Source organism: Erinaceus europaeus, chromosome 19 (assembly GCF_950295315.1).
Source record: "Erinaceus europaeus chromosome 19, mEriEur2.1, whole genome shotgun sequence".
Taxonomy (NCBI): Eukaryota; Metazoa; Chordata; class Mammalia; order Eulipotyphla; family Erinaceidae; genus Erinaceus; species Erinaceus europaeus.
The window spans coordinates 3,456,331-3,480,227 of NC_080180.1; the positions used below are offsets into that span (position 1 = coordinate 3,456,331).

A 23,897-nucleotide genomic window follows, 5' to 3' on the forward strand; every position below is an offset into this window, starting at 1 on the left:
CTCGCTCCTATCAAATAAATAAAATTTTGAAAAATTATAGAAGTCTATTTGATTTGAAACTGGGATTCAGAGAATGGAACAGACATATAAGTGTGTGTGTATTGGCTCACTTCATGTCTCTCTCTTTAATAATTTTATTTTTATTGGATAGAAACTGAGAGGGGGAGGAAAGATGGAATGGGAGACAAAGAGACAGAGAGACTCCTACAGCACTGATTGAACTGTAATATGTGTGCTGAACCAGGAGCACCACTGCCTGGCCCCATCTCTCTCTCTCTCTCTCTCTCCTTCTCCCTCCCCCTCTCCTTCCCTTTCTCTCTCTCTCCCTCCCTCCCTTTCTCTCTCTCCCTCCCTCCTTCTGCCTCCCTCCCTTCTTTCTCTCTCTCCCTCTCTCTCTCCCTCCTTTGTTCTTTCCCCCTCTCTCCCTAGCCATCACTCTTCACACATACATCTATCTCTGCATCCAGCTTCATCTGCCCATGAATCTCTAATAGGGGATGTTCTAGGCACTTGGTCACTAGACTGGGGGCCATAAACCCACAGCAATGGACCAGCTGGGAACACTGAGCCTGCAGAATTTCTACCTCATGAGCATTAGATTCAGTCCTCAACAAGGAAGCTGGGGACTCGAAATTCAGATAGAGCACTGCTCTGACTAAACTCCTGCACATTCATGGCTGTGGCTAAACTTTCACTGTTTCTTCAAACAGAGCCAGAACCAACAATTCCTCTCTTGGGGATGTAATCAAAGGAAGCAAACACACCTCACCTGAAGAGCTCTGTTTATTATCTATGTTCACGGCAACATGATTTTGTAATAGCCCAAAACCTGGAAGCAACGCACATTTCCAATAATAGATGAGTGGCTAAAATGCTATGGCATGTATGCAAAATGGGATACTATTCAGCTGTTAAAAATGATGAAGACGTCTACTTTGCCTCATCATGAATGAAGCTTGAAAGAACCATATTGAGTGACATCAGCCACAAGGGGCAGGATGAATCTAGATGATCTCACTCATGAGGGAGAATTTAAGAAACAAGGACAAAAAGTGAAAACACAAAATGAAACTTGGACTGGGTTGGGTGTATTGCACCAAAGCAAAGGACTCTGGGGAAGCAGGACAAGGAAGAGAAGGCTGGTGGGGCTTCAGATCCTGGCGCGTGATGGTTGAACATGACCTGCATTAGAGATGAGAGTATTTTTGCGACACCTGCCATGGCAAGATGCTAAGTTTGGCCCATGTGCTAACAACTGCACTATGACCCCTTAACCTCCCCACAGAGGAAAAAATACAGAAGTCAATCAATTTAAAGAAGATGAGAGAAAGAGAGAGTATAGGTACTATAGAGAGAAGCCGGGGCCGGGTCGTGGCACACAGGTTAACAGTGCCCAAGGACTCGGGTTCAAGCCCCTGGTCCCCACCTGCAGGGGGAAAGCTTTAAGAGTGGTGAAGCAGGGTGGCAGGTGTCTCTCTCTCTTTTTCTATTACCCCATTTCCTCCCAGTTTTGGGCTGTCTATCAAATAAATAAAGATAAGTTTAAGAAATTTCGAGAAAAGCCTAAATAGAGGAGGATTCCGATAGGTCCAGAATTCCTGCTGCATAAGTCAATGATGGACGGCATGGGTGACTTGCTCTGTCTGCTTGCTAGGGCATCCTCACCTGTGCAGGTGGTTTAAGCTGTCCACCGAAACCCACAAAAGCAGAACGAGGCAGGCAGCAGACGGACCGAGAAGCCAGAAAGTATATAGTCACCCTGGGCCAGGACCAGACTGAGATCTTCATATAAAGAGGAGTTCTGACTCTTCATCTGCACTATTCCAGCCTTTAGGTTCATGATTGGTCAAAAATTTGTTTGGCTTTGTAGGTTAACTCTCTTTTCAGCCAACAGGTCCCAGATGCTAGCAGGATGCCGACCAGACTTTCCTGGGCAGACAACCCCACCAATATGTCCTGGAGCTCCGCTTCCCAGAGCCCTGCCCCACTAGGGAAAGAGAGAGACAGGCTGGGAGAATGGATCCACCTGCCAACAAACATGTTCAGCAGGAGAGTAATTCCAACTTCTGCATCCAACAATGATCCTGGGTCCATACTCCCAAAGGGATAAAGAATAGGAAAGCTCTCAGGGGAGGGGATGGGATACGGAGTTCTGGTGGTGGGAACTGTGTGGAGTTGTACCCCTCTTATCCTATGGTTTTGTCAATGTTTCCTTTTTATAAATATAAAAGTAAAAAAAAAAAAAGAGTTCACCAGCCAGCTACCCCAGAATGCTCTTTAAAGTCATCCAGGATCGGGATTCTATCTGGTTCTCTTGGACTTGTGTTACATGAGGCAGAGCCAAAGAAACAAATGTTCACTCTGCAACTCAGGGCAGGCGTCAAAGAACTCATGCGACAATCCCAGAAACCCAGGAGATAATACAGGTGCACCCCTCCATGGGGTGCCTCTCAACCCACAGCCATGTCTCCTCTGAAGACACATGGACTTTTCACACTGCCCTGTACTGTCATCTTTTGTTTATTTATTTATTTTTGGCTCATATTCATCTTTTGGATCTGAGGACAAATCACTGGAAATGTTCTTTCACAAGTCAGTCCAGACGTAAGCAAACACATATGAGGTTCAAGTTAGAGGCAAGTCTGGACGGTCGGGAACTTACCCATGGCAACCTCGGTTGCTACTCATTCCTGACCATGGAGATGGAGCTGTGGACAGCAGTCAGTCTCTGCATTTCCATCTCAGCTTCATGTTTACTGTGGAGCTGGAGATGTGCTATGTGCTTGACTTTGGCTCTGTTATTTTTAGGACTCAGTGACTCAGAGCATTACTTCATACCACTCTCCCGGATCTTGGCTCTTGCATGGGGAAGAATTACAACATTCTTTACAGAAGGATGAGGAGAAAGACGCCATATCTTAGGAGGCTGGATTGACTTTCAGATGACAAGTGCCAAAGGGAAAGTTCCCTTCCAGAACACGGAGCACACAACATAGTCACTCAGGCCATTTGGGGCTGGCTGGGTTCCTAAGTTATTAGAACAAAATGAGACTTGAACGGCTGCCTAATTTCCTCGTATACTCCCTAATATTGTTAAGGGTAGCAACTGCATGAATTTAAAAATGTCCTTGAGTTCAATTTTACAGTTTATAATTCTGACAACTTTTTTTTTTTTTTTTTAGAAATGTATCCTGTTATCCCACTGAAAATTACAGCAAATAATTTTAGTGAAAGCTCCTACTATTACTTAGGCAATGGATTACTGGAACTAATGTTCACATGCAATAATAGCACATAAACTTTGTATCTGTACTTGAAGCATAAGAAATAATAAAAAAAAATGAGGTGAAGTATGAATATGGCTTAGATATAGAAAAACTAGGAGTTTTAATTATAAAACATCTAAAATTTCATCTAGTCGGATCCCTATGTGTAGCTCTTTCTTTTTAATTTTTTTTTTTAATATTTATTTCCCCTTTTGTTGCCCTGGTTGTTTTTTATTGTTGTTGTATTTATCATTGATGTTGTTGTTGTTGTTGTTGGATAGGACAGAAAGAAATGCAGAGAGGAGGGGAAGACAGAGAGGGGGAGAGAAAGACAGACATCTGCAGACCTGCTTCATCTGCCTGTGAAGTGACTCCCTTACAGGTGGGAAGCCAGGGGCTCGAACCCGGATCCTTACTCTGGTCCTTGCGCTTTGCTCCACCTGCGCTTAACCCACTGTGCTAGCACCCAACTCCCAGCTCTCTCTCTTTTTTTTAATGACAAATATCTTCTACAAAGTAAATTAAGAAAGAGAAAGAAGAATAAAGGAAGACTGTTTAAAAACAACCATTTTTGTACCACGTGCACTTAACCTGCTGTGCTACCGCCCGACTCCCTAAAACAACCATTTTTATGCATATCTTTTCCTCTTTTTTAGTCTGGACTTTTGCACATAGAAATACTAATACACAGAATCACCTTTAAGAAGCTTCAGTGTTTCCATATCTTTCCCTCTCTGCCTTTGTCTCTTATCTCTCTATATCTGAAAAAGTTAACTTGGAGTGCCAAAGCATCACTGAAAACAAAAATAATTAAGTCCGTGGTTCAGGAGGTGGTACAGTGGATAAAGCATTGGACTCTCAAGCATGAAGTCCCAGCAGCATGTGTAACAGAGTGATGTCTAGTTTTCTCTCTCTCTCTCTCTTTCCTACCTTTCTCATGAATAAATAAATCAAATCTTTAAAAATAAATAAATACTTAAGTATAAGTAAGGGTCTGCTCCTAAACTCTCAATTCCTGCATGTATCTATACATGTAGACATATAGCTACGTATCTGCCCTTTCACCACATTGCATTTTTGTGACCGTTGAAAATGAAACTTGTAATAGGAGTTTCCCAATTCTATTATTCTACAACAACATTTTAGCCATTTTTGAGCCCTTGAAACTTCCATATAAAGTTGAGGATCATCTGAAAAAAAAAGAACTTACTGGGATTTCAATATAATTGTACGGAATTTATATATTGCTTGGGATATTGTGGCTATCTTAGCAATAGTAAGACACAATACATAAGCATGTCATATGGGTACATTGATGTAAGTCTCATTTAACTTCTTTCAATGACATTTTATAATTTTCAGAATGCAATTTTGCCCTTGTTACGTTAAATATATTCCTATGTAGAGTCTCTTAAGTTGAATGAAACTACTCTTTCTTTTCTTTAAATATTGATTTATTGGATAGAAATGGAAGAGATTGAGAGGGAAGGGGAAGATAGAGAGGAAGAGAAAGAGAGACACCTGCAGCACCACTTCACCACTCACTAAGCTTTCCCCCTGCAGGGTGGGGCTAACGCCTTATAACACACGTGCTTAACTGAGCACACCACTGCCTGGTCCCCACACTGCTTTTCCCTGATTTTTAGTTTCAGAACGTCCATCACAATGTGTATAAAATCACCACTGATTTTGTATAGTGATTTTAGAGTCTGTAATTCATAGTAGATCTCCTAGAGTTATATAATGCATATCCAAGTCTGCTAGTTTTCTTTCCAGATGTAATTAAATAAAAAAAAACTTCCATTTTTCCCTCCTCAATTTTCATATAAACCCCTCAATATCCCCTTTAAAGTATTTAGAACCACGTTATAGAGGGGTGTAAATCAAAACTGCATATTGGGAAGCAGGAGGAGGAGAAACTATATTGATGCTTCTCCATATATTAAGCCTGAACGTCTTTATTCTTTCTGATATTTCATGATTCCATCATTTTTACTACCAGTTAGAGAAGTTTCCTTAATGAGGATATGATGGAGATAAGTTCTTGCAATGGTCATGTTTTTCTCTTCACTATTGAAGCATCTTTTCAGTAAAAATAGAACTCTGTGTTGGTATTCTCCTCTTTCAATAGGTGGAACGCCCTCTACCACTTCCTGAAGACCTACCTCTAAGGTTACCCAGTGAAAAATCTGTTGTCATTCCACTTGCTAAATAGTGTTTCTGTAGCTGCTTCAGGGAGTTTCCTAGCCTTTGCCTTTAGTTTCCATAAATCCGGCTACAGTTTTGGAGAGATTTTATTTGGATTTATGCCATTAGGGTATCCTTTAGCTTCTTGAATCCAAGAGTTTAGGGATTTTGCTAAATATAGGGATTTTTTTAAATTTAGTATTTCTTATGATGCTTTTTTAAAAATTTGTTTATTTATTTAAGAAAGGAGACATTAACAAAATCATCGGATGGGGTGGGGGTACAACTCCACACAATTCCTTCCACCCAATCCCCTCCCCAATAGCTTTCCCACTCTCTATCCCTCTGGGAGCATGGACCCAGGGGTCGTTGTGGGTTGCAGAAGGTGGGATGCTTTTTTAAAAAATGTCCTCTTTCGGGAGTCGGGCTGTAGCGCAGCGGGTTAAGCGCAGGTGGTGCTAAGCTCAAGGATCCCGGTTCGAGCCCCCGGCTCCCCACCTGCAGGCAGGTCCCTTCACAGGCGGTGAAGCAGGTCTGCAGGTGTCTGTCTTTCTCTCCCCCTCTCTGTCTTCCCCTCCTCTCTCCATTTCTCTCTGTCCTATCCAACAACAATGACATCAATAATAACTACAACAATAAAACAACAAGGGCAACAAAAGGGAATAAATAAATAAAATAAAATAAATATCCTCTTTCCTTTCCCTTTTGAGCAGTCCAAGGGCACGGCAGCAGACTATTTTGTCAAAGCCTCCGATGTTCTCTCCAGTCCTTTTAGTCTATTGTCCGTTTCTCAGGCCAGGATATGTCTACTGTCAAGTGCTGCCTATTCACTCAGCCCACTGACTCAGATTCTCATGTGGGTACATCTCGTTTTAATTGCCTATTTTTCAGAGAGCAGACTTTCTGTCATTTATTTCATCACTAAGGCCTCATACTCCTGCTTCAAATTTATTTTTAATTTCAGTATAGAATGTTTCTGGGGTCGGGCGGTAGCACAGCAGGCTAAGTGCACATGGCGTAAAGCGCAAGGACCAGGGTAAAGATCCCAGTTCAAGTCCCCCGGCTCCCCACCTGCAGGGGAATCGCTTCACAGGCGGTGAAGCAGGTCTGCAGGTGTCTCTCTTTCTCTCTCCCTCTCTGTCTTCCCCTCCTCTCTCCATTTGTCTCTGTCCTATCTGGCAATAATGACATCAATAACCACAACAATAAAACAGCAAGGGGTGGAGGTAGATAGCATAATAGTTTTACAAAGAAACTCTCATGCCTGAGGCTCCAAAGTTCCAGGTTCAATCCCCTGCACCACCATAAGCCAGGGCTGAGGAGTGCTCTGGTAATATACAAACAAACAAACAGCAAGGGCAACAAAAAGGAAAATAAATAAATAAAGTATTTTTTTTAAAAATAATGTTTCTGTGTCTTTTTGTTTGTTTGTTTTTGCCTCCAGGGTTATTGCTGGAGCTCAGTGCCTGCACTATGCATGTCCTATTCCTGGAGGATGTTTTTCCCATTTTGTTGCCCTTGTTGTTATTGTTATTGATGTTGTTGTTGGATAGGGCAGAGAGAAATGGAGAGAGGAGGGGAAGACAGAGAAGACGAGAGAAAGACAAACACCTGCAGACCTGCTTCACTGCTTGCGAAGCCACCCCCCAGCAGGTGGGGACCGGGGGCTCAAACCTGGGTCCTTGCACATTATAACACATGAGATCAACCAGGTGCACTACCACCCACCCCCTGTCTTAACTTTTTAAAATATTTATTTATTTATTCCCTTTTGTTGCCCTTGTTGTTTTACTGTTCTGGTTATTATTGTTGTTATTGGATAGGACAGAGAGAAATAGAGAGAGGAGGGGAAGACAGAGAGGGGGAGAGAAAGACAGACACCTGCACACCTGCTTCACTGCTTGTGAAGTGACCACCCTGCAGGTGGGGAGCCGGGGGATCAAACCGGGATCCTTATGCCGGTCCTTGTGCTTTGCGCCACCTGCACATAACCCGCTGCTCTACCACCCGTCTCCCTGTATTAACTTTTAATAATGAAATGTTCTTTTGTATGTCACAGTGTAAAAACTTCAATCCAGCTAACAAAAGAGTTGTAAAACTAGCAGCTGAAAGGCAAGTTCTGAGCAGAGGGAAAGATTGGCACGTGGTGAAGCAGTGCTGCAGGTGTCTCTCTGTCTCTCTATTTCCCTATCTCTCCCTGCCCCTTCCCTTTCAATTTCTGGCTGTTTCTATCCAATAAATAAAGGTAATAAATTTTTTAAAAATAATATGACCGCTGGATTGATTCTTCAGAGTAAATTCACCCTTTTATCTATGTTCCTGCATAATCAGTTATAAAACTGGAGCTGGGGTCACAACCCTTATATATTGGGCTGTTTTTTACCAACTAGGAAAGACCTTGGAATCTGCATCCTTATAGGCCGAGCACAAACACCCGTGGAATTAGGAGGGACAATGTGTACAGTTAGGAGAGTTCACTGGTGTGCTAGATACAAAGGGGCCAGAGAAGTAATACAGCAGTATCACTCCGAAAGCAAGTCAGGGGCCTCAGAGCTGATCCCCAGGACCACCCATTGTCAGGGCAGAGCAGTGCCTGGGTTGAGAGAGAGAAAGTTGAAATGTGTGGCCGGGAGGTGGCTCACCTGGCTAAGTACTCACATTACAATGCTCAGGGAGCCACATGCAAGTCTCAGGTCCCCCACCTGCAGGGAGAAAGCTTCACGAGTGGTGAAGCAGGGCTGCAGGTGTCTCTCTGTCTCCTTCTCACTTTATGACTATCCATCCTCCAGTTCACTCTAATAACAATTCCCATGTGTGTCGACTCATTTCATCTCCTAAGACACGTGAAAGCTCGGCTCCCAACATTTTTTACACTGAACTTAAAAATAAAAAAAAAAGTCTTTCTTATATGTGAAGTCCCGTTCCCATCATCTTCTGTCTCACACTCGTGTCTAGCATGCCTAGCATCAAACTGTTAGAACAACTACCTCTGAGATACAAACACACACGAGGACTTCTGGCTCATTGATCATCCTGCTTTTCAGTGGCCGAAGACCAAGTCTGCTTATACACCTTTGGTCCACCAGCATGTTAGCCGTCAGGCTCAGGCAAAAATTAGTAAATTCAGGGGCCCCTTGGAATAGACCTAAAATAGACCTACTAGCTTTTTCTAAAATGGAGACCCCAAATCTCATCTGCTATATTCTTGCCTTTAGGTTCCTGACTATTAAGCAGTTTGCTCTGCTTTCTATCTTAATACTTTTTCAGACACCAAGTTGCATATGCTACCATGATGCCAGTGTGACTTCCCTGGACAGAGGACCTCACCCATGTACTCTGGAACCCCCCCCCTCCTCTCCATAGCCCTGCCCCAGTAGGAAAAAGAGAAACAGGCTGGGAGTATGGATCCACATGCCAACACCCATGTTCAGCAGAGAAGCAATTACAGACGCCAGCCCTTCCATCTTCTGCTCCCCCATAGTGATCCTGAGTCCATACTCCCAGGAGGATAAAGACTAGAAAAGCTTTCAAAGGAGGAGATGGGATGTGGATTTCTGGTGGTGGGAACTGTGTTCAATGGCACCCCTCTTATCTGGCTGTCTTGTCGATGTTTTTTCTTTTATGAAGAAGTCAGTACTAATTTAAAAAAATGAAAAGGATGCTCCTGCCCCTTCAATGCAGAGACCCACCTGACGGCAGAGAGCGCCGCTATTTCTAGCACCACCTGATCAGCTGCAGGGTCTGCACACATCCAGGTCCCAAGGCAGGATCTGCCCAACTCCTGGGAAAAAGGAATCCTTTACACAGCTCACAGCTCCTCCCTGTTTCAGGAAAAGACCACGAGTTCCGATGTGCTAAATGCAGCTGCATAATTCAGAATTAAAGCCTGCGTCCCTTGGAGGGGAGTCTATAATTGCCGGGATTATAGAATCTTTAAAGGTTTAATACTCTTTTCACCTCTACCTGCCAACCTGGTGATGAGAGCATAAGGAACCATGAGCCTGTCACAAAATACGCTGTCCCTCCTTGAATTCCCATCTGGTGTAACAGAGCACACTCCTAAAATGCTGCACGTTGTACCAGCCTCGATGTTTGCAAATTGTTTGCTTCTAAACCGAAAACGTCTCTGTATTTCCAGGGTCGGACACTCATTCAAACCAAAGGAGAAATTTCTACATATGTGGTGAGTCACGGTTCAACAGTTGGGATCAAGTCTGTAATATTAGGAAGATACTTTTTCAGAACTAGGTCTTGTGAAATAAGAGACTGTTCTTAATAAAGTGTATTATTCTAAAAATGCTTTTGTTACTACTCAAAACCATCATTTTCCACTTCATATATCAAAAGAAAGGTTGATTAAGCGAGGTATAAAAAGGCTTTATATTAAGTATTAGCGCAACCACACATATTAAAATATGAGGTGGTTCTTAAAGTCTGAAATTTATTATCAGAAATTGGCCTTTGACATCTTATATAAGGAAAAAAAAAAACTAAACCATACTGTCTCAAGTTAATGTAGCAAGAGCATAAGATACAAAATAAGAACAGAAACTCATGGCCATCAATTCTCCCTCTAGACATTATGCACTCTAGTTGAATATTTTAAAAATTGGCCCAATATTAAAAGACTTCTGGAAAAAATAACCTCATCAAGTGAAAGCCACATTCTAAGGGACATTGCCTATGGGCTAATTAAAAATAAAATGCATTTGCATTTCTAGAGTATTTCCATTTCTATATACAGATGATTCCCAAACTTATACCTCCAATCTAGAAATCTCTCCTTTATTTATAATTCAATGAATGTTTATTGAACAATCCCAAACACTGTGCTAAGCACTGAGGAGAATAATACCACAGATGGGGGGAGATGAATCTTAATTAAATAAACACAGAGATGACTATCCAGTTCGAGGCTGAAATATAGATCAATATATAGGCAGATATTAGTGGTCTTTTGGGGACATCACAAAGAGTTTTCATTAAGAAAGGAGCCTCAGAACTATTTTATCATCCCCACATGGGTTCCCTGTAAGATTATTGGAAACACCCAATGGATGTGTCCAAAACCTTGAATTCTTCTTCCTAAATGAGAGCCTCCCAGGTCTCCTCTCTCAATGACCGACACCAGCATAGACTCCGTTACTCCAAGTGGAAATGTTCACCATGAATCTTGAGTCTTACAATAGCCCCTCCACTTTACTCAGGAAAAAATCACCGACATGTAGTGGCCTCAGCCTCTCTTCAGCTAATCTTTATCTACATCAACATAAATGAATCCGGCATTGTTCCTCACTGGGTCTATTGTAACATCCACCTAGCTGGCTCTATAGAGCCTATATTTCCCCGTCCTGGAACCTCTAGGGTGGGGCTCACTTTCCTGCAAGCTTCACTCAATTCATACCAAATGATATTGCATCTGCTGATCCCAACCTAATCAACAACGCAGCGAGTACCACCTCAGCATGCTTCACTTCAGACTGTGTCCAGAGACGTCAGGTGTGGAATGTCAACCTTTACCCTCATTACTGGGGTTCCAGATGCTAGCATGATGCCGACCAGACTTCCCTGGACAGACAACCCCACCAATGCATCCTGGAGCTCTGCTTCCCCAGAGCCCCGCCCCACTAAGGAAAGAGAGAGACAGGCTGGGAGTATGGGTCAACCTGCCAACGCCCATGTTCAGCAGGGAAGCAATTACAGAAGCCAGACCTTCTGCATCCCACAATGTTCCTGGGCCCATACTCCCAGAGGGATAAAGAACAGGAAAGCTATCAGGGGAGGGGAGGGGATATGGAGATCTGGTGATGGGAACTGTGTGGAGTTGTACCCCTCTTATCCTATGGTTTAATCAATGTTTCCTTTTGATAAATAATAATAAAAAAATCCACCTACCTGGCTTTCCTCATTAGGGAAAGAGAAACGGGCTGAGAGTATGGATTAACCTGCCAGTGCCCTATCCAGTGGAGAAGCAATTACAGAAGCCAGACCTTCCACCTTCTGTTCCCCATAATGACCCTGTGTCCATACTCCCAGTGGGGTAAAGAATAGGAAAGCTTCCAATGGAAGGGATGAGATGCAGAACTCTGGTGGTGGGAATTGTGTGGAATTTACCCCTCTTGTCCTATGGTCTTGTCAATCACTATTAAATCAATAAAAAAAGTTAGTGAATTTCAGTTGCTTTATGTTACACAAAAGACAGTGCAACTCCATAAATTCGATTGTTTATCAAAAATAATCTGAGGGAGTGTCCATGTTTATACTTGTTCAACACAAAGCTTGGCAACTACTATACTTTTGCCACCTGGAAGTTCCCAGGTGGAGAAGAATAGTGAATATTGGTGAAAGTCTAGTGGAGGTGTTGATCTCAAGTTCAGGTGACACTGCGGTATATGACTGTCCCTGACAATTTATTGTATCTGTTAACAGGGAATTTTGTGATCACGGATGTGCTGTTCTGTGATCTAATTTAAAGTGCCCAGCCTACAGAGTAGAACACAGAGCAATTTATGGCCCAAATTTTTATCCTCTGAAGTTATAACTATTTCCTGGGAGCCATCAGATTATCATTAGGATGTAACCATTACTTCTAGTAGCCCTAAGTGTGTGTGTGTGTGGGGGGATATACTCTAACTAGATAAATGGAAGAATAAATGAAGACTCACTTTCTGACTTGCTGGCTTCGGAGGAGAGAAATGACCTCATTAAGTTCTCTTCCCCCGGTCAATTAACCATGCAATTAATCTCATCCCCGTTCTTTCCAAAAAAAAACTTGATCCTGTTGCACAACTTTGGCCAAATGCAAAGTCCTGCTATAAGGCAATGCCTACAGTCTGCTGTTAGCTTCATCCCAAAGCATTCTTATGAAGTCTTTGTTCCCCTGAGGATGATTTCTAGCCTGTTTCCAAGCTCCACTTTCTCGAATGAGGACAGGAGACCTGTGTTCCAGTCACACTGATTACAGGCGCTGTTTGTCTTTTACAAAGCCAGTGCTGGCTCTTTGAGCTTGGGGTGCTGTCTGCAGGAGCTAATGGAGCAAATCCAACTCATGTATAATACTGGTATTTCTATGAAGACATTTTCGTCTTAGACAACAATATAAAAAAATGTTCATCATAGACTTGAACTTTAATGTCAATATAAAAGTCATTATCAAAGGTTCTCTGTGAATAAGTCTGAACTTAGCACTCTATCAGTTCCCAAAAACTAGAATACTGACATTTAACATCTAAAATTAAAGAGGTTTTTGCCACTAGGCCAGAAGAGTGGTTTGAGTCTGACCAAGAAAGTATTCTTAAAAATGTCTAGCATTTCGTATATGGTCAATGAAAAGTCTACAGAGATACTGGCAACATCTTATGTGGTTGTACAAAAAACAAGGATAGCTATCATTTTTAAACTCACAGATTTTAAAAACTATTGTAACACTACAGTACAAATTGCAGATGCTACCATGACACCAACCTGACTTCCCTGGGCAGACAACCTTATCAATGTGTCCTAGAACCCCACCTCTCCAGAGCCCTGCGTCACTAGGGAAAGACAGAGACAGGCTGGGGGTGTGGATCTACTTGTCAACAACCATGTCCAGCGAAGAAGCAATTACAGAAGCCAGAACTCCCACCTTCTGTTCCCCATAAAGATCTTTGGTCCATACCTTCAGAGGGACAAAGAATAGGGAACCTTCTGCTCTCTCCCTCTCTATCTTCCCCTCCCCTCTCAATTTCCCTTTGTCCTATCAAAGGAAAAAAAAAAAGAATAGGAAACCTTCTGGTGGAGGGAAGGGGATATGGAACTCTGGTGGTGGGAACTGTATGGAATCATAGCCCTTTTATATCACAATCTTTTCAATTATTATTAAATCACTAATAAAGAAACAAAAAAAGGAATAAATATATTTTAATGGAAAAACAATAATGATAATAATAATAATAATAATACAGTGTAAGAGTTTTCAAGAAGGTCAGAGCAGACACTACTCTAGAAGGGAATCTTAACCACAGCAATCAGAGCAATCTATCTCACATTCTCATTGGCCTAACAATTGAACTGGAGATTCAGAAACACTTGTTTTTAAAACTATTAGGGGAGGGGTTTAGTGGTAGTGCACCTGGTTAAGCACAGACATTGTCATGTACAAGGACCCAGAGCTGAGCCCCTGCTTTCCTGCAGGGGGGAGGGGGGGAGGAGGAGGAACGCGTCATGAATGGTGAAGCAGGTCTGCAGGTTGTCTCAGGTTGTCCATCTTTGTCTCTCCCTCTCTATCTTCCCTCCTCTCTCAGTTTCTCTCTGTTCCTCAAATAAAATAGAAAGGATGAGAAACAAGAAAAAAATGGAAAAGAAAGGCTATTGGGAGTGGTAAATTCATAGTGCCAACACCCAGACCAAGTTATATCTCTGGTGGCAATTAAAATAATAATAATAAGAAGAAGAAGAAGAAGAAGAAGAACCTATAGGAGTAAAACATTTTTATAGTCTGATTCCATAGTAGCAAAGGAAAGGACACAACTGTATCCCCCAAAGTAAGGAAATGATTTGAAAATTTCGTATCTTCAGTGTAATGAAATGCAAACATTTATAGATATAAATGTACAAAGGTATCCCTGATACAGTTTGAATTTATTGATAAAAACCAAGTTAAAGTGATCTGCATATATAACCTGATTTTTTGATACAGAGTCATCTGTGGGAACTGATCTAAGTATATGGCTTTAAGAAGATAGAAAGAGATGATAAAGATTTGCTTAGAAGGGCAACTATAATAGATGAGATAAGCTCAGAGCATTTGCCGGCATTATGTATCAACGGCAGGGGTAGAGATGATTTAAACTGTCACAACGTTCGCTTTTTCCACAGTATGGATTTATAACTAATGTATTAAAAGTGAGAGAAAATAAAATGCAATTACAATTATACACCATCTGCCTGTAATATTTCACTAAGGAAAGTTAAGAAAATGAAAATGTTACCATCTTAAATAACCGCTAGATCAGTAAGATACTACATAGAAAATGATACTCTAATTTGAGTATGTCATGGAGGTGGGGGGGAGATCATTTTTGAGGAGAATGAGACTAATGTCCCTAATCAAGGATTTGGATGCTAACCTGACTTCATATTTTGAAATTTGATTAAAGACACAGTTATCTAAATCACACAGTAATACATATCTTGGCCTCTGACCTTCCCCTTATTTTGTGTGGCCAGTTTCGACAGGCAAAGGAAGTGAAGTACGTTACAGTCTCTACTTTGATTACAGCATTTCATGAAACTTAAAGTATTTTGTCCCAGAATTGTGTTTCTCTACAAATTCCTTCCAATAGTTCTAGAAGAACCAGGATAAGATGAAAGACATAGTGACTATGTGCCTTACAAGTACTTGCTGGAAGTCTCACAATTTTCCGTTTTCTATCAATGACTTAACGTTCCATTTAAAATCCAGAGACCTTTGTATGTCTATGTTTTATGCAGCCCCCTAACCAGATGGTTTTCTGCTTAATGTTTTCCCAATTTCCAGTTGATCATCTGTCACTTTCAATTACATTTCAGTTTCTTCTAGAACAACTGGATTCCCTCTGGTAAATCCCTGGATGCTTGAATTATAAGATTAGACAGTGTCTGTAGCAGGGTTGAGGGCCTTCATCACGGATTCATTTAACTACTTTCTCTGGGATAGCTTCTTAAGACTACTAATCAGCTGCACAAAGTCACAGCCAAATACTTTGACATGCTCAGCTAGGACCACTGTGGCATCACCACTGAATCCAGAAGACACTGGTGGAATCTTCTATATTATGTTACATGATACTCTAATGAGATACAATGACATTTCTCTCTCCTGGATCCTTAAACCGAAATGCCGTGTCCTGATGTCACTATCACAGATTGGGAATGACAGGCTTAGCAAGATAGTCCACAGATCTGACAGCAGTTGTGTCCACTCCGTCATTCGTTTTCTAACTATCTTCAGCTTTCCAGAGGATACCTTCCAACTTATAGAGAAACTTCAGGCCTCCAGAATTATAGAGTCTGAAATAACATCTGGAAAATAGTAGTGAAATTTAACTGTAAGAGCTGCTCTATGTTGTCACTTAAACCAACAACTTTCAACACTCACTAGAGATCTTTGAAGGGCGGAAGAAGAAACTGTCCTACTAGATAAAGATACAAGAAGTCAGGGTGGGGTATGAACCTCTTGCCAGTCACCCCCAAAAGAGTGAAGACAGACTGCTCATACTGACAGACACAAGGTCTGTCAAAGACTCAGGCTCATACTGAGTAGCAGGGAAGCAACTTACTTTCAACACTCACAGCTGTAGAAAACAGAGAAAGGAATCATTTGGTTTGGGATCACAATGGGAAATAAATTCAAATATTCATAAAATTATTTTAAGTATTTTTTAACATATATTTAAAAATTCATCTTATAAGACGCTCAGATGAAGCCCATCATCTTGCCTGGGCCGCTGAAGTTGTCCTGTTAGCAGCTACTGCTGAGTGAATGAATGAGAAAGGCTATAGAGAAAGGACACAACCAGGACCCATTTCTATCCGTGAATGCATTTCTCATCCCTGCTGTAGCAAAACAAAGCAAAAGCGAGATAAAATGGTTACTCTTTCTAACATGCACAACAGCATAATGGCCACAAATGCCTTTTTAAAAAATATTTTTGTTTCTTAGTGGATAGTGACTGAGAGAAGTTGAAAGAGGAGGGAGAGATACAGAGGGAAAGGGATAGAGAGACATCTACTGCCCCACTTCACCACTCATGAATCTTTCCCCCTGCAGGTGGGGGCCAGGGGCTTGAACCTGGGTCCTTGCACACTGCACCTGCACCCACACAGTGTTCTATTAGCAGATAGAACAACCACGCACCATCACCTGGCACTTCCACAGATGCCTTTTTTAAAGGATGTTATTTATTTATTAAGGTGAGAGAGAGAAAGAGAACCAGACATTCCTCTGGGACATGCACACTGCTGAAGGTCAAACTTAGAGCCTCATGCTTCAGAGTCCAACACTTTACCCACTGTGCACCTCTCAGACTGCAACCACAGTGTCTGTAACCAGGCAGTAAGAACGAAGATTGAGGATGTTACATCTGAGTGCTTCCTCATTGCCAGCTGATCAAATCCTCTCAACAGCCTCTAAAGAAAGAGTGGTCAGTGCTTCACATTTACATTTGAGAACGGAGGGGATGAAGAAAAGAATTTAATTATGTTCCAGAGTTGGCCTTTAGACTGCCAACAACAAGTAGAAAGGAGGAAGCAGAGATCTGCATGGGGTATGGAGCTGGCCACCTGGGTGATAAGTTCACTGATGCATGTCTGACCGGACGCTGCTCTCCTTTCTGATGTTACAGGACTGCATGTACCTTCATGTGTCGAGTACTTAATAGTAAGGCTTAAAGGCAAAAGCAGAACTTTTGACTTGCTTTTTTTTTTTTCTACCTCTGAGAAACTACTACTGTCAATTAGCAGATAGAACAACCACGCACCGAAGACACAGTCTGTCTGACATCTCAACTGTTATATTTGTCAGACGAAGCTAGAAGATGATCAGTTTTCACATGAGAACTAACAAGGTGCCCAACATCCTGAGTATTGCAGTGGTTACCCCTTGCGGAAACTGTGGTGTGAATACGCAACCTATGATAAGCTCCTGATAAGACTCAGAAATCTATGATGTAGTAACTACACAGTATAATATTGGGGATTAAAAAGTGTATAAACAATTTTGAGATTTTTACAACTTAAGGCTGAATTTAAAGATAAAATATTACCACAAACATTTCACCCCATTATAGCACCCAAGCTTAGTTATCTTCACAGGTGGCTCTTAATATTTCTAATCCTTTACATCCGTACATTACTTAATAAATGACACTTTGCATGTTTTCAACATGGACATAAGCGGTATACTGTATTATTTCACAAGTTTTCACATGTAAATATTTGACAGGTCTAGTTGCACTGACCCTACAAGTATTCTGTTTAAACATCTGCAAACTGGGAGCCAGGAGGGAGAGAGCTCAACAGGGTGCTTATCTATCCATCTATCTATGAAGCAGAAATGTTAAAAGTTAGAAGAGAGGAAGGAGGAGGGGGGGTCGGGTGGTGGCGCAGTAGGTTAAGCGCATGGGGTTCGAGGACTGGTGCAAGGGTCCCAGTTCGAGCCCCCGGCTCCCCACCTGTAGGGGAGTCGCTTCACATGCAGTGAAGCAGGTCTGCAGGTGTCTGTCTTTGTCCACCACCACCCTCTCTCCATTTCTCTCTGTCCTATCCAACAATGACATCAGTAACAACAACAATAATAAAAAAGGGCAACAAAAGGGGAAATAAGAGAGAAGAAAAGAAAGGAAAAGAAAAAAGAAAGGGACCAGTAAAATAGATAAAACTTTGCGAGTCGCTTCTCCACCACCAAGACAGCCTCCCATCTTTGGTTGCGGGCTCTCAGCCATCACTTCCTTGTAGGTACCAGACGATGTCAGAGTGTGTGGATCCTTGCAAAGCTATTATTATTATTATTATCATTAATAAAAAGGGAACACTGACAAAACCACAGGATAAGTACAGCTCCACACAATTCCCACCACCAGAACTCCGTATCTCATCCCCTCCCCTGACAGATTTCCTAGTCTTTTTTCTATTAATATTTATTTATTTATTCCTTTTTGTTGCTCTTGTTGTTTTATTGTTGTAGTTATTATTGATGTCGTCGTTGTTAGATAGGACAGAGAGAAATGGAGAGAAACTAAAGGCTGGAGTAGTGCAGATGAAGAGTTGGGGGGGGGTCCTCCCTTTTGTAGACAGCTAGTAGACATGTTTTCGTTATATTCCAAGGGCCTGTGGCTACACTAGTTTGTTTTTTTTTTCCTGAGCCTGAAATCAGAAGGCAGGTGGATCCAAGTTATTGTCTAGGGAGATGATGTCATGGCTGGAAAAAGGACCAGAAAACTGGATCAGGGAAGAGAACAGATCCAAATACTTATTTATACCCCTTTCCCCTATTAGGGAGCTACTCTCTTCCCTGATCAGGCTTTCTGTCCCTTTTCCAACCATGACATCACCTCCCCAGACAATAACTTGGATCCACCTGCATGTCAGATTTCAGGCTCAGAGTAAAAAAAAAAAAAAAAAAAAAAAACTAGTACAGCTACAGGCCCTTTAAAATATAACTAAAATATGCCTACTAGCTTTCTACCAAATGGAAACACTTCATCTTTCTACCAAACCCTCAACACTTCATCTGCACTATTCCAGCCTTTAGGCCCATGATTGTTCAACAATATGTTTGGCTTTGTATGTTACCTCTCTTTTTAGCCACCAGGTTCCAGATGCTACCATGATGCCGACCAGACTTCCCTGGATAGACAACCCCACCAATGTGTCCTGGAGCCCTGGTTCACCAGAGCCCCACTCTACTAGGGAAATAAAGAGGCAAGTTGGGAGTCTGGATCGACCTGTCAACACCCATGTTCAGCGGGGAAGCAATTACAGAAGCCAGACCTTCCACCTTCTGCATCCCGCAATGACCCTGGGTCCATACTCTCAGAGGGATAAAGCTATCAGGGGAGGGGATGGGATACAGAGATCTGCTGGTGGGAATTGTGTGGAGTTGTACCCCTCTTATCCTATGGTTTTGTTAATGTCTCCTTTTTAAATAAATTTTAAAAATAGTGTTGACTGTAAACCCCATCAATTTGATGTGATCTAGGGCCCATATTCAGCTTAGAACCTCTGTGACCTCTGCATCCCTGTAGATCTGAACTCAAAAACCTAGATATAGAACAGGTCCCATGAGATAGGGCATATGTTCACGTATATCCATAAATTAGGGAATGTTGTATGTTTCATATTGGTTTGGTCTCCTTCCCCCCACCTCTGGGAGAAATTGGTTTGGCCCCTGCTAGTTTCGCGCCTTACTTTCTCCCCACCCCCTATGCTACGTAGTTCGGGAGTTCTTGGCACAGCAGCATGAGGAGATGGAGGATAGATCTGTGTGGTGATTAGTTTAAGGGTCTCTCTCTGCTGCCAGAGCAGCAAGACAGAAGAGCACATGAATAAAGCTTCTCTGCCCAGTCGTGTGTCTCTGGTCGTCTCTGTCTACCGCCGTGAAGCTAGCCCGGCCTGCTGGAGCCCAAAAATTAACGACAAGGGAAAATATATATACCCGAAAACAAAAGTACACTATAGTCTGCAGTGAGTCAGTCTAAAGTTCATAATGTCTACTTAGACTTAGATACCCTCCTCACCTACTTCCTATTACAGTTCTCTCACTCACTCCAAAACTAACCTTAGCAAAGCAAGGACTGCAAAAGCTGAATAAGGGCAAGAGACTGGCAGACTTTAAAGATGACTCTTTAGTCACTATCAGGCCATCCCATCAGCTGTGGCCCTATTGGGAGTTCTGAGATTCCCAAACAGACATGATGGGCCTAGACCTCAAGTAAATCCCTCTCTCCACTGTTACAGGTCATCTCTATCAGGAACAACAAAAACCCCTTTGTGGGCCCCCATAGGACCTTGCCCTCAACTTGGATCAACAACAGTAGAGAATGTTCCATCTTCTGAAGGGAGGCTGGACAACATACTCTATGTACACCTGAGGAAGATGGGTCCTGAAATTGAAGCAGCTTGGAATGTTCCTACCCATGAGCCTACCCCTTTTCTTTCATTGTTGGTCCTTTGGATGAATTAGATGTTTCTGGACGTGGCATAGACACCTTTGTGAGTCTTTTTTTTTATGTCTTTATTTATGTCTGCTTTCATGCAGAAGTCAGAAAGACAGATTCTACTGTCCACGGAGATCTTTAAGGTTTATTTTATAGCAACAAGCTGTCTGTTTAGGAAAATTAATTGTTGGTTTGAGTACAGATTATGAACTCAAGTTTTCATATGAGAAATAAAATTGTTCTACTCTATTTATCCAAGTCCTGTTTAGTCTGATGATATGAAAGGTGTTTTCCTGTATTATGATTTACATTCATACTCTTGAGTCAATATATTAATGTGTTATTCCATACTTCTTTTCACCCTTCCTTTATTTTTTTAATTTTGTCATCTCTAGAATTTCATCTTTCTGTTTTATTTTTCCCCAGAAAAAGACAGAGAGGTGCGTGTGTGTGTGTGTGTCTCCACAGTACTGAAGCATCCTTCAACATGCTGGGAATATGGTGTCAACCTGGGTTGTCTATACGAAAAGGCAGAAAATTCTCCAAGTGAACTATTTTTAAAAATAATTGTTTGATTACTGACATCCATTTTAATGTTGCTAATTTTTTTATTTTTTTGCCTCCAGGGTTATTGCTGGGGCTCGATGTCTGCAGTATGAATCCACTGCTCCTAGAGGCTATTTTTCCCCTTTTGTTGCCCTTGTTGCTTATTGTTATTGTTACTACTATTGTTATTGTTGTCATTGGATAGGACAGAGAGAAATGGAGAGAGGAGGGGAAGACAGAGAGAAGGACAGAAAGATAGACACCTGCAGACCTGCTTCACTGCTTGTAAAGTGACTCCCCTGCAGGTGGGGAGTCGGGGGCTTGAACCGGGTTCTTTATGAAGGTCCTCAAGTGCACTATTTTTCATTCTATTTTTTCTTTCTTCCTTTCTCTCTCTTTCTTTCTTTCTTTCTTTCTTTCTTTCTTTCTTTCTTTCTTTCTTTCTTTCCTTCTTTCTTTCTTACCGGAGCACTGGCTTATGGTGGTGCGAGGGGATTGAACCTAGGACTTCAGAGCCTCAGGCATGAGAGTCTCTTTGCATAATCTTTATGCTATCTACCCCCTAACCTGTTTCTCATATCTTATTAAGACAACTTGACAATCACCAGGGCTAAATACTATTCCTGAAGATTCTCCTTAGGTCTAACACTGTTATTTTTGTCCCTCTACTCATCTCTACATTAGAATCATTTTGCCAAGTTACAGAATGAAATGAATTAATATTCTGATTGGAATTGGCTTAAATTTATATTATGATTCGGGAGAATTAGCGTCTTGGTGATATTAGATGTCCCTGGATGCCACAAGCATGCTATATATAGTTCTCCAATAATTTCATTTCATTAAGTATTTTATTTATACTTCCACTATGCACATCTTTTATAGGTCTTCCTTCGCATATAATAATTAGCTCTCTTTTTAAAATTAAATTTCCTGGTTGTTATCCAGGTATGTAAAGAGCAATCAGTTTCCACATATCTTTCCTATATCTAGTTACTTTTTCAACTCTTATTAATGTCTTTAATACATTATACATTTCTTATACTTTCTGGCTTAGTTATCTCATTTAGCAAATTTCTTTCAAATTCTTTTTTTTATTTATATGAGTTTTTTAACTATTTCCTTTTTAAATATTTCAATAATTTTACTTATTGAATAGAGACAAACAGAAATTGAGAGAAAATGGGGAGACAGAGGGATAAAAAAGACACCTTCTGCACTGCTCCAGCCCTGTGAAGCTACCTCCCCTGCAGGTGGGGCCAGGGCTTGAACCCAGGTCTTTGTACACTGCAATTAACATATGTGTTCAACCAGGTGTGCCACCTCCTGGCCCCTGTTTTTATTTCCTTTGCTTCTCAGACTAAGTGGGTTACATCTCCAACAGAATGGTGAACAGCTGATACATAGGTCTTATTCCTGTTTATAAAAGAAGTTCTTCAATAAATACACGATTTATTTTCAACTCACATTTCACTTTGCTTAACGAGAACAATGCTCGGCTCTTGCTTCTGGTGGTGCCAGAGTCTGCACTGGGGCCCTCCAGGTCTCAGACATGAAAGTCTTTTGCCTAACCATTATGCTGTCTCCCTTGTTAGAGTGATCATTCAGTACCTGGTCATTTCTAGGAACTTGAAGATAATTTTCTATCGCGTCATGAGACCTTCCTTTAACTTGCAATGTGTCTAAAATATTTCCCTGGATGTGTGTTGAATTTCATCAGTTGCCTTTTTCCAAACCTACTGAAATAATCAGAACATTGTTCTCTCCTCCTGAGTTAACAGAGTAAAACCATTAACAGATGTACGCATAGTGGATTTCGCTTTGATTCTTGTGATTCATCAACTTGTCTACGAGATTGTTCATGTAAACAGATGACTATAGACTACTATGATTTTAGGATTTGTGTAGGCTATTTTTTAAGCTTTATGTATTTTACTTGATAGAACAGAAAGAAATCGAGAGGGAGGGGAGATAGAGAGGAAGAGAGAGACAAGAGACACCTGTAGACCTGCTTCACTGTTTGTAATGTTTGACCCCTGACTATAGGGTTGGGAAGCATTGAACCCATTACACTGGGTCCTTGTGCAGAATACTATGTACACATAACCAAGTGTGCCAACACTAAGCCCTAGCTATTTACTTGTTAATTATTTATTTTAGATAGATAGATAGATAGATAGATAGAGAGAGAGAGAGAGAGAGAGAGAGACCACAGCATCAGTGAAGTGGAATTTGGACTCAAACCTAGGTCATAAACAGGTGTGCTGAGGAAGCTATTTTGCTAGCCCTGTAGGATATTTTTATAAGTGAGAAAAAAATCATATTTTACTGGTTCTGGTGTGTGTGTGTGTGTGTGTGTCTTCCACATGTCCAATGAAATATTCCCTTCCCTTCAATAAAACCGGAACATACTATATACGTAACTTGACTATTTGACCTCTGCTGACTTCTTCACTCTCACCACCAACTCCCAAGAGAACATATAAGATAAATAGTTCTTGACTGTAAACCCCATCGATTTGATTTGGTCTGGGGCCCATATTCAGCTTAGGATCCTGTGTGACCTCTGCATCCCTATAGATCTGAGCTCACATTCTGTGGTCATGAGTAGGAACGTTCTAAGCTGCCCCAATATCAACCCATCTTCCTCAGGTGTAGCATTATGTTGTCCATCCTCCCTTCGGAGGATGGAACTTTCTCTACTGTTGTTGATCCAAGTTGAAGGCAAGGTCCTATGGGGGGCCACAAAGGGGTCTATTTTGTTGTTCCTGATAGAGATGACCTGTAACAATGGAGAGAGGGATTTACTTTAGGTCTAGGCCCATCATGTCTGTTTGGGAATCTCAGAACTCCCAATAGGGCCACAGCTGATGGGGTGGCCTGATAGCGACTAAAGAGTCATCATTAAAGTATGCCAGGCTTTTGCCTTTATTCAGCTTTTGCAGTCCTTATAACTCTTTCCCTATTAGGGAACTACTCTCTTCCCTGATCCAGCTTTCTGTCACTTTTCCAGCTATGACATCATCTCCCAGACAATAACTTGGATCCACCTGTATATCAGATTTCAGGCTCAGAGAAAAAACAAACTAGTATAGCCACAGATCCTTTGAAATATAACTAAAATATGCCTACTAGCTGTCTACAAAATGGAGGACCCCCAAAACTTCATCTGCACTATTCCAGCCTTTAGGTCCATGATTGTTCAACAATTTGTTTGGCTTTG

General features: G+C 41.5%; 1 protein-coding gene across 1 annotated transcript in view; it reads right to left on the reverse strand.

Annotated features, from left to right (window-relative positions):
* Positions 1 to 23,897, reverse strand: part of USH2A (usherin) — a 208,687-nt gene that overhangs the window by 88,803 nt on the left and 95,987 nt on the right. The window contains 2 exon segments of the mRNA XM_060179216.1: positions 9,143 to 9,208; positions 9,210 to 9,274. Of these exon segments, the coding sequence (XP_060035199.1) occupies positions 9,143 to 9,208; positions 9,210 to 9,274 (131 nt within the window).